We start from the raw sequence: 11,936 nt of genomic DNA on the forward strand, positions 1-11,936 counted from the left end.
TCTTGGAATATAAAAATCAATAATAGGAAAACAACACAAAATCCAATTTTATGGCTATATTTTAATGGAAAACGGCTCTTTTTTGGGTTTTTTTAAACCTGCTACATATATTGAAAAAGGAAAAATGCCTTTTTTTTGGTTTTCCGATTTGCGTTTCAAAATCGGAAATAGAATGAACGGAAGGTACACGGACCTATATGGAAGCCCTTTATTGAATATGTCAAGAACTCAGACTTAACAGAAAACCCAACTGATGACTAACTGTGGGTATGGCAATTTCCAAAATTGTGAATGTTAATATCTTTTTCGCTATTACAGTTATTATTATTATCATTATATATATATATTTTTTTTTTTGTTACTTTTAAAAGCCCGTAGCTTATCATTATCATTACTATTATTTCACAATCCATTACATTGTGTTGGTAATCTGTCTAATAACAAGAGAAGCATATTGTTCGTTCTGTGTTTCTATTGTGATTGTTTTGTTTTAGGCTGTGTTTTTACTATATTTGGCAGCTAATCTATAAGAAATGACATACGGCCATGGCTAGGCTATACATGTCATGATTGTTTGTACTATGACTATCTTGTGCTGCTATAAAACTCAAATAAAGATATTGTGGGAAAAAAAAAATGTTCACTGACAACATATTTGCTTTCCACTAAAACATCTGATTTAACCATACAGTAGTGACTCTAGCTGTATTAAAGTGTGTTATGGTTCTGTTCAGACTCGCAGCTCTTGGTTCAGGTCAGAGAAAGAGCCTGGTCTGGTTTAATACAGAACAAGTTCACAACCTGTTTATTTACATTTACAACCACCATATTTCCCTAACCTTATCCAAAGAGCTGCTGTTGTCTAGACCACAGATGAGACTCCAAATATGAACCTGGTCTCTGGTGTGACCATCGTGCGTACACTCACCAACCACTTCCTGATGATTCCACTGATGTTCATGTGCAGCTTCATTAATTTATTTTCATTTAAAAATTCTCAAAATCCAGATTTTGTTTCCTACAAAATGTTTTTGTTGTTGCAGTTTATATGAACATGACTGTGTTGAAGTAAGATGTCTCAACAACTGGACGGATTAACGTGGGCAGACACATGATGGCTGTGTTTAGTGACATTTAGCGAATGCTAACACACCATGCTAAGATGGTGAAGATAACATGCTGATGTTAGCATCAAGCTCAAAGCACCACTGTGTCTAAGTAGCCACACAGACCTGCTAATGTGACTATAGAGAGAGAGCGAGAGAAGGGGAGGAACAGTGAGTAAGACAGGAAGTGGAGCTCCTCCACAGACTTTAAACAGCTCAAACGTTCAGCTCTGAACCACACTGCATCATACTGCAGAGAATTATATCACAGCTGAAGGGAACATCTAAATGGGAACCTGACTGAACATCAGACTCTTCATATGGTGAGTAAACACTTGTTTTGATAAATAAATCTATTGATAGATTTAATACTTATGCTTTCATTTAACGATGGACTTTAAATGTGTCATTGAAAGCCATGAGGCTAATTTTCAACAGTTGTGATGAATTAAAGCAATAAAGCTGACTACAAGTAAGATCGGACCAGGAGCAGGTGGGTGAGACAAGGAGCAGTTAAACACAAATAAAACATAAAGAGTGAGACAAACAACATCCATGGAGGCAACAGATAATATAATTCTGTATAATAACAGGAGACACTGAGCAGGCACAATTTAATGCAGTTGAATCATTTCTTTTAAACCACCTACTGCTGTTATTTCATTTTTTCCAGTTTTCTAAATACATGAGTTCATTGGAATTTTAAATTGTATAAAATCCAAAGAAAAACCACAAAGAAGCTGCAAAAAAAACAAACAAACAAAAAAAACGCACACTGTCTGTGGTTATTTACAAAAATACCTTGTTCATAGTTTTCTGTTTGTTTTTTTTTTTTGCTTTGAAATAAACCTTTGAAAATTGGAAGGGAGAGTGAGAATGAGCCATAACAGGAACAAACAAAGAAACTAACAGGACATTAATATAGAAATATATGTGAGGATATTATGTCAGGACCTACAAACACAGGGGTCATCATGACACATTTTTGGGTCACTGAGTGTGGGATGTATGACTGTGTGTTAGAATGTATGAATGTGACCTGTAAAGTGCTTTGAGTGGTCAATAAAACTAGAAAAGTGCAGTGCATTTACCATTCCATTCAATTAATCATAAAGTTTATAAAATGTCAAAACCTAATGATAAATTAATATAATATCTCAGAGCTCAAGGTGACGTTTTCTTGTTTTATACAAACAAAAACATTTTTTTAATGAACTGAGTGCAAATGAAATGACAAAGTCACATAGAATGTAAAACATTAAATATAAATATCCTATTTTGGTATGAGTATTTTAATGATGGGGTTGGGATTTTCATTTGGGTGTTTGGACCTGGCTATAACCCTGAATGTCATATTCACACTGAGAGAAGCAGCTGTGCTCTGTGATGGTAAAACCATTAAACCACAGCACTTCATCAGAATGTTGAGGTTTATTTATTCTGTGAGAAGGTGTTTACTGTGTGATCTCCATTTCTTACGAGCTTTATTCTGAAAATATAACTGCTTTTACTTTAAAAAGAAAAACATTTATTCATAATATAGTGAGAACATCCTGTAAAATTACTATTTTCAAAACTTTATTCTCACAACATTTTTTTTCTCATATTATAACTTTATTCTTGAAGTCTTGAGTTTTCCCCCAGCATTGGCCCTTGTCCCTCCTTGTTCAAAATAAATACATCAGTAGGGCAGCAGCCAAAATCATGTCATAAGGGAGACTCGTGACAAGTCATCCTCAGAATAATTTTACTCTTTAAATACAAAACAAGGCAAGACAAGGCAAAAACACATGATAAGATAAGAATAATTATCATCCAAACACCCAAAGATGATAAGGCATAGCAGGTTAGTGCACAGAACAGAGAAGTCACTCCTCAACTTTTCAGTTGTTTGTGAATGTCCAAGTGCAAAGATTTTCACCACAAGATTTGAATGAACATAATCCACCCACACTTTGGTCATGTTGTCCTGGAAAAAAGTTTAGTTTGAAACTGCTTGATTCACTTTGATCAAACAATTTGAAGAAGGTTAGGTTATTTATTTGCTTGTGCGCAACAATGGGGAGATGTGGCAACAGGTTGACACCAGAAACTGACTCCTCATTGCTTCCTCTGGGTTCTAATAAATTTTCTGTCTGTGGTTTTTATGGCCCACCGAAAGTATGTCAGTGTAAAAAGTTCTGGCTCAACGGGAAATGATAAAACCAACACAGTTTACCAGCTGGTTTACAGGACTAACACCATCAGACGGGAATCAGCTTGGTATTCTATCAACTGAACTGACTACATTGCACTAGGTCAGCGGTCTGCAACCTTAATTATTGAAAGATCCATATTTGGCCCCTCTCCCCCAAATGAAAATCATCCGAAGCAGCAAAACCTATTCAACCCTTAAAATGAAGATAACACAGTGTTAAAGTTTTATAATAGTTATACTATATATTACAAAAAAACTGTTGACATTTTATTGCTGTTTTTACCTGTTATAACAAAGCAATACACCAAACTCTTATGAATAGGGAAAAAAAACACTGGCATGTGTGCCCCTACTTTTAAATAAAACACAGAACTATGCAGGCCTACTTGAGTCCTTCTCTTATTTGTGAAGGATTAAAAAAATAAAAAGTAACCCACTTTGAAATGAATAAAACATATAGTTGCAGCCTAATAGCTTTAAGAAGAGTAATAGCGTTAAGAAGAGTAAACATAAGAACAAGCAAGTTTGTATTTAACTATGACTCAAGTCCATTTCAGTGTGCGATCATCACACCGACTTTTCTTTTTTTCGATTTATCCATGGTTAGCTTACTAGGGGTCCGAAACTCAAGATTAGCCACCTTTTGGCAGCAGGAAGAGGCAGTTGGCTGTAAATGTTGCTATGGAGACATTGTAAGATGTGACGTATATTTTAGTCGACGAAATATTATCAGTATCACCTAAATCTCCAAAATATGAGGTGAAAAAAGAAAAAGACAATAAAAAATAGCCGTTATTTATTTTCATATTATTTTATTTTCATCAAAGCTACAGGGAGCCACTGTAGAAGGGCTGAAGAGCCGCACGAGGCTCCAGAGCCGTGGATTGCCGACCCCTGGACTAGGTGGTCACTACTACTGATGCTTTGACATGTTAGCATTTTGATATTGTTGATGGTTGTGAAGGAGCTAATTTTAACAACTTTGTATGATTAGAGATGTTGTGATCTATTACTGTATCATATTTACAACCCGATTAAAGGTTTTGTTTGTAAAATTTTAAACAGTTAAGTAAGTAAAAGTAAGGGGGGGTCAAGGCAATAATTATATTTTCATTATCTTTCCAGCCACTGGTCAAAGCCACTCACTCTAGGCTTTTCAGAACATTTGGGAAGATTTATAAAAAACTGATGTTAAATTCATGTTAACTTCGGCTTTAATACACTCATTAATACACTCCTAAAACCTTGGTACTCTGGCCTTGACTCCTTTTATGACAATTTCGGAATGCTCTGCCTGATGCACGGATTACGATACAGCGGCACTACGTTGCTGTAGTGGCGTGCAGCCGCAGTTGCAGTTACAAATGTCAAATCCACTGAGTACTGAGAAAACAAGTACTAGAATTTTGTCATGAGGTGGCCGCCTCCCAATTCTCTATGCAGGAAAAACCCTTTGTAAAACACTCTCTTACCTTCAGAGTTTTTGATTTAGATAGATTGTTGATTTAGATAGGTAATGTTAGCTAGTTTCTTACTTTAGCCTTACAGATAAGCCAGCTAATGTTAGCTAGTTTCTAACTTTTGCCATAAGGACAGTTTAGCTAACTAATGTTAGCTTGCTGATAGCACACAACTTCATTTCCGGTGTTAGCTTGTCATTTCATTACCAATAGGAAAATGTCATATGTGAACTAATTTTGCTGGTGCTCAGTCATGAGCAGTGAGACAATGGAGGATTAGTTGTTGTAGAGATATGTTTTGACATCAGTAGAGTTTATTATTTCATGCTAATAGTCTTTGTGTGGCTGTGGTGGTTTAGTGTTTTACCTTTTTGATATTAGGCACCTCCTTTCAGGAGTTTTACCTGTTGGGTTATTGAACAAAATAAAATCTATCTGCGCTGAAGGCTCAATAATTGTATGGGCAGTGGTGGAAAGTAATTAAGTACATTAACTCTAAGAAGGCTACTGTGCTTAATTACAGTTTTGAGGTACTTGTACTTAAATGAGTATTTCTATTTTTTGCAACTTTATACTTCCACTACATTTATTTGACAGCTTAAGTTAAACAAGCAAGATTGTAACACTTAACTTCGCTGAAACACTGTACTGCACTGGTTCCCTTTCACCCTGTAGAAAAAGGTTACACCCCTGATTATCATTTTATGATTCACACCCTGACCATACCTGCAATATGTGCACTCAGTAAAGAAAAAAGGCATTACACATGATTCAGTGGTTTAGAGAATTGACGTTAAACTGTTCAGCTCCACATATGAAGGACAGAATCAACAGGAGCATGTATAAATGAAAAAGCAGTGGTCTGAGGATTTAGAACTGCTCATAGACACAATGAAACTCCAGTTTTCCCAAAAATATACACATGACTGTGTTTAACTGTAACTGTAACTCCTGAACTGATACTTAATGTTTCCTTCTTCCAGTAAATCCCACCTCAATGTGACTCTTTCACACAAACACTCACAGTGAGCTAAAAGCTGTTTTGCTTAACAAATGAGTCTTGCAAATGTTCTAATTTTGTTCTCCTGAACATTCATAGCAGCTCCACCTGAAATGCTGCTGAGGAGCATTGCATCACATCCTGTATTGGATCATCTGTGGGGGAACAAAGCAGAAGTTGTTGCTTTTCTGCTACAGATCAGCTTCATCCAACATCCAACAAAAAGTAGAAGTCAGCTTGAAAAAATTAATTAAAAAATAAAATCTGTGTAAGACAGAAACTTCATTGCAAATTTACTTTTAGTTTCAAGATATATCAGCTGTTTGAGACAGTTAAATGCCCTCATTCCCAAAAAATGTAACCTTAAGAATCCACTGGCCCCATGATGTTTCACACTGCACCACCCTCAGGACAGATTTCACATCTTTAGCTAAGAATAGATGAATCCTCAAGTGCGTCCAACACTGTACTACTGCGGCTGCAATGAACACGGAGACGGAGATCTAAGCCTCTGATTGGTGGAAAAAAAAGAAGTCAGCAGTGTCATTGCTGTGTGTATTTGCTCTCAATCTTGCACTCAAACTAAATTAATTTCTCTCACCCTGTCCAAAATAAAATTTGAATTTTGCAACAATGCATTTTAGGTTTTCAATAGTATTCTATTGTAATTATAGTATTATAGGTCAAGTATTCAACATCTGTGTTGGCCAAAAACTGGAAGCAAAGTAGTTTTAATTCAGCAAATAACCAAACCGTCAAATCTCACATTCATGTATTTCTGGTAATTCGAATCCTGACATGGAGTCACATTATCAGTCAGAAACGATATTGCTGCTGAGAGTATATGTGTGTTGGAAAGTAGTTTTACATACAAAAGAAACACTGAGATGCAGGAGAAGAACTTCTGTGTTATGAGCTGAAGGTCTTCTTACTGTGGGCCACAGCTGTGTCATGTAAAATATTGTGTTCTCAACATAAGGAGATCAGAGGACATGATATTCTTTAAGATATTAACTGTTTCCGGGACTTAGTGGTTTTCATAACTAGAGTCAGATCAGCACAACAAGCCTCAGTGTTTAGAAGTGTTTCAGGTTGTTCGTAGCCTGAACACTGGGTTGAACCTCTGTAACGATCAACTGGCGAAACAATCATCTGGCACCAGCCGAGGTCACATGATCCACACTGGTTTGGGTCAATACGGGGGCTAAAAATAATTGAATCAGGACAAGAGAACAAAAAGCCACCCAGTGTCGTCCTCCTCCTCTGTCACTGCCAACTGTAAATGTCCTGTTATTATAAGAGTGGATGAAGGAGGAGTGAGGTAGAGCTTGTGTGTGTGTGTTGGACTGGGATGAATCAGAAGTAGGAGGGAAGTGTGTGGGATCAGCAGGACAAACAGGAGTGCAAGAAACTTTTTATTTGTGCACGTGCCCCAGTGTAAACATACCGCTGCATGCTCAGTCCATGAACATGAAAGGCTCCTGTGGGGAGTTAACGGGGAAATTCAGCAGAGCAAGACACACGGAAATTGCTTTGTGACTCCTTTGTTGACATGTGAACGTAAAAGGAGTCATTGTGAGAACAAGACTAAGAGTCTAAGAACACAAGTAAAAATAACCAAACTGTTCTATAGATAAACCAAAGTTTTATTAGTGTGAATTCTTATTTGATGATGGCACTATATGAAAAGTCAGAGCATCACCAGTGTTAACAGTTCATCCTGAAGGGAGCATGGCTCAAACTAATTTTAACACAAGCCAATAGTGGTTGAGATATTTCACTGAAAAGTTGGACCTGGTGGTGGTCCAGAATGTTAGAGGAGCACCAAAGTCTTGAGAGTTTATCCTCTGGGGACCTCGAATCTCCGCAGCAAATTCAGTAAAAATAAATAAATAAATAAAGTCAACAGCTTTCTCTCTGTTTCAAAAATGTGAATCTTGTGGTGGCACTAAACAAAAAGCCACGTGATCACCAAATTCAATAGGATTCATCCTCTGGAATATGCAGAATATATCAGACATGATGATGATGATTATGTTGTGTTTCCAGGGTATGGAAAACCTCAACTCCACCCACTTCCCCACCAACCAATCAGACTTCAATAGCACCTTCACCCGCCAGGTGCTCCCTCCGCTCTATTTTGTGACCTGCATCGTGGGCATCTGCCTGAATGGTGTGGCAGCATGGATCTTCTTCAGAGTGCCGAGTGACTCAGGTCTCGTGGTCTACCTGAAGAACATGGTAGTGGCCGACCTCCTCATGCTGTCCACTTTCCCCTTCAGGCTGGCGGCTCAGCTGGGTCTGGGCGGCTGGCGCATCCATGTCATCATTTGCCGCTACACCGCCGTGCTCTTCTACTCCTCCATGTACGTGGGGATCCTCTTCATGGGTCTCATCAGCCTCGAGCGCTACGTCAAGATCGTCCGACACACCTCCTCCTCCACCTGCAGGTCCAGGTTAGGCGGGATGTCTGCGCTGCACCTCCTGCAGAGTGTCGGCTTCGCCCGGGTGCTGGCTTTCTTCACCTGGAGCCTGCTCCTCCTCTGCGTCCTGCCCAACGTCCTGCTGACCAGCCAGTTGGCTACTGAGGTGAACTCTCGACACTGCATGGAGTTGAAGACACCTCTGGGTGTGCAGTGGCACCGGGTATCTACCCTCTTCAGTGTGTCCCTGTTCTGGGTTACGTTGCTGGTCCTCGCCTTCTGCTACGCCTCCATCGTCCACAGGGTTTACCAGTCATACCGCCGTGTGCGCCGCAATAGCAGTGAAGCCTGCCGCAAGTCCAACCGCAGCATCTTCAGCATCCTGGCGGTGTTCTTCATCTGCTTTGTGCCGTATCACATCTGCCGCGTGCCGTACACGCTGAGCCAGATGCCTGACTCGGGCTTCAGCCATGACACCCGGTTCCTGCTGTTCCAGCTAAAGGAGGGGACGCTCTTCCTGTCTGCGCTCAACGTATGCCTCGACCCCGTCATCTACGTCCTGATGTGCCGGAACTTCAGAGAGTCGCTACTGAGGAAACTGTCAGGGAGGGAGAGGAGGAGGTCCTTGACCACCGCCCAGAGTCTGAGTAACATTTAGGAGGAGAGGAGACAAGCAAGGACAGGAGACAAGAAGAGGACACAAGGAAAGGAAGCAAAGAGAGGAGGAGAGGAGAAGAGGAAACAAGAGAGCAGGGGATCGATCATTGACAAAACAGTCTAAACGGTTTAACAGCTTTCAAATGTCACACAATCTACATCACCACATTGAATCATTTAAGAGGTCTAAGAGGTTATTTGAGATTGTTTTGTCCACCAGACCTGAATCACACTGTGGTGTAGAAAAAATTAACAAAAAAGATAGAAAAAAGGAAATTGGTAATGAAGGTACCATCTATGTCTGTTTCTCTTGAAGTAAATCAAATCTATATTTTGACTCACAGATTCCAAAGACAATATAACATTTTGATTAAGTATCAGGTCTCCATGAGTGAAACTAAATGTCATTTTAAGAAGGGTTAGTGCAGCAACAATGCAACAATTTACATGTACATGTAATAATGTAATACTCTGATAGCAATGTGTATACATTCAGAATTATGTATACATAATGGTAATTATTGAAATAACAGTAAACTGTATATTATGAAATGAGATTTATATAAAATGTCTGATTCACATAGTTTCATTTTTGTTTTATTTATTATTAAAGAAAGAAAAGGAAAGGAATAGAAAAGAAAGGAAAGGAGGAAGCCACATTGTGATTTTTGCTGTTATGGAAGTGAAACTGGACTCTGATGAATGGGCATCAAACCTGTGGCACCAGACTCTGCTGTGGTGTCCAGTTCTCTTCCAGCATCATGTTACTGTGACTGATTCACTTTTCAGTAAATTCAGCTGATTTGGTGTTAGTGGCTCTGAGGTCACATGAGCTTCTCCTCTCTCTGGAGCTTCAGATGACTGTAATGTTTATACTTTTGAACTGAGGGTGTGTTTGGACTGAATATGTTCCTCCAACCACACAAAAACGTGAAAATCATGAATTATGTTAAAACTCATAGGATGTCCAATGCCAGATTCAATTAGTGTGGATTCATCAAATAAAACATTCGTGCCGTGAAACAATACATGTTGTGTCTTTCCAGCTGGTGCAGAGTAAGCTGAAATCAGACACTCCCTTGAGAACATTTTATTTTTATCTTCTTTTAAAATATGTATATTTTGAATATCAATATACTATGTAAAAGAGAAATATGCTTAAGTGAACACATTTAAAAGGTTGAACCTTGTAAAGGGCCAGCTAATTTCAAATTGTTGGGCTTGGACAAAAGAGAGATGTGTTTAAAAACATTATTTCAACTTCATTATCATTGATATTTAAATTGCTAACATAAAACTCCTGTTACATACAAAAGCAAGTGGATAATTTAAATGATGTAACATCAGCACAGATGCTTAGCCTATGCTATTGAAGAATTAAAGCTAACAAGCTAGTGTTACAGCAAGCTAGTGATAATGTTATTATTGTAAACTCAGCTATTTAGCATTTTAGATGATAATACATTTTGTGGCATTACAAGGGGGCAGGTAGTAGAGGGACGCTACATCTCCATACAGGAGCAGCTGCTAGATCACAAAATGGCTGCCGTGGCACACACTCCAACTTCCAGAGTGCCTCACCGCTCAGACAGGTGCAGGTGCTTAAGCCACCTGATTGCAGCACTGAGAAATATGTGGAGTAGATCAAAGAGGGCAGGGAGGACAGAGAGCACAAGGCTGGAAGGAGCAGGATTGAAGCCACACCAGAAAGGACTGTGAAAGGACCCACCTTTAAAGGAAAGTGGACATTTTATGTTGGACTTTATGTTGAAATTGCCCTTCTCTCTGTTGGGACCTTTTTAAGTTGAGTCACAGGCCTTGATTTTGAGTGGGAGAACATACCTGAGTTACCTTTCTGTTAACCTGCTGGTTGGAAAATAAAAATTCCCCTTGCTTTGACGCTGATAGTTTGCCTGTGTTTTTGCCTGCCCTAGTGACCTCTCAAGACATTACAGTTTCTTACAATTTATTAGCTATTATGTTATTGCAAACACAACATCACATTATGGCCCAAACACAGTCCGTTCCCTACACCCTCCCAGGGTCTCTTCATTAAGGGGAAGGTTATAAATGACAAGCTTTGGGATGCCCTATTCCTTTCTCTTACAGAAACAGGAAATTCACTTACCCAAAATATTTCAGACAGATATTGTAATTAACTAATTATATTTATCTAAAAGATAATCTTTTACACACCACTGACAGAGATGTAGGTGTGCGGGCAATGACATGGCACCCTTTACAATCATTCCATGAGCTTGTGAAATAAATAGAAAATCACTCCCATGATACTTTAGCTGCATTTCTGTTTTGTTGAATATTTTTTCATTTGCCATCTTAGTCTGATTGGATCTTTGTGTTTTCCCCATAGTTTTTTTTTTTTTAAATAATTCAACACAGGCATCAAGTCAAATAAATATATAGACCATTTTCTCAGGTAAGCAACAGCATGTTCGTTACAAATTACAGTGTAACCTCTAATTTCATCATGTGTGTAGTAAATACTCTATCAAATGTCTGTTTGAGGTGAGATAACTTATGACTTATCCTTTGGAAATGAGGGTAATTCGAAGGATATCAATAACACAGCTACAGAGGGGGAAGAGGAGACTACAAGAGGGGATGCAGCTGATATTGAGGTGAACAGGCCAGTCAGAGAGAGAAATATGGAGCAGAAAACTAGGGTTAAATGGCCGAGGGCAAATAGCAAGAAAGAATGGGAGTCAGTCAATAGAGATCTGTCAGTAATTTTAAGCAGACTAGGAGGAAATGCAAGCGATAGACTAGAGAAGATGGGGGATATAATTTACTCCTATGGTGCAGAAAGATTTGGGGTGCAAGACAGAAAGAGGGTTGAAAGAGTACAGTTAGTTAAGTCCAGACGGCAAAGAGAAATGGAGAAATTAGTTAAGGAAAGAAGACAATTAAGAAAGCAGTGGAAAAGAGCAACAGAGGAAGAGAGGGGGGGAATTAATGTGTTGCAAGAAGATTTGAGAGGCAGACTAGCAGTACTTAGAAGAGCTGAATATCTTAGGAAAAAGAGAAAGAATAAAGAGTATGTAAGGACAGCGTTTTACAGGGACCCTTTCAAGT

At 38.7% G+C, this 11,936-nt stretch overlaps 1 protein-coding gene across 1 annotated transcript; it reads left to right on the forward strand.

Moving 5' to 3' along the window:
• The first annotated feature begins 1,364 nt into the window (after positions 1-1,364).
• On the forward strand, positions 1,365-10,742 carry LOC111657150 (P2Y purinoceptor 14). Its single transcript, XM_023409205.2, has 2 exons — positions 1,365-1,429; positions 7,813-10,742. The coding sequence occupies exons 1-2, from the start codon at positions 1,427-1,429 to the stop codon at positions 8,842-8,844; spliced, it is 1,035 nt and encodes a 344-aa protein (XP_023264973.1). The 5' UTR covers positions 1,365-1,426; the 3' UTR covers positions 8,845-10,742.
• The last annotated feature ends 1,194 nt before the right edge of the window (positions 10,743-11,936 follow it).

The sequence above is a fragment of the Seriola lalandi genome, unplaced genomic scaffold (assembly GCF_002814215.2).
Source record: "Seriola lalandi dorsalis isolate HSWRI2012SDOR001 ecotype SW California unplaced genomic scaffold, Sedor1 jcf7180002054384, whole genome shotgun sequence".
NCBI classification, from domain to species: domain Eukaryota; kingdom Metazoa; phylum Chordata; class Actinopteri; order Carangiformes; family Carangidae; genus Seriola; species Seriola lalandi.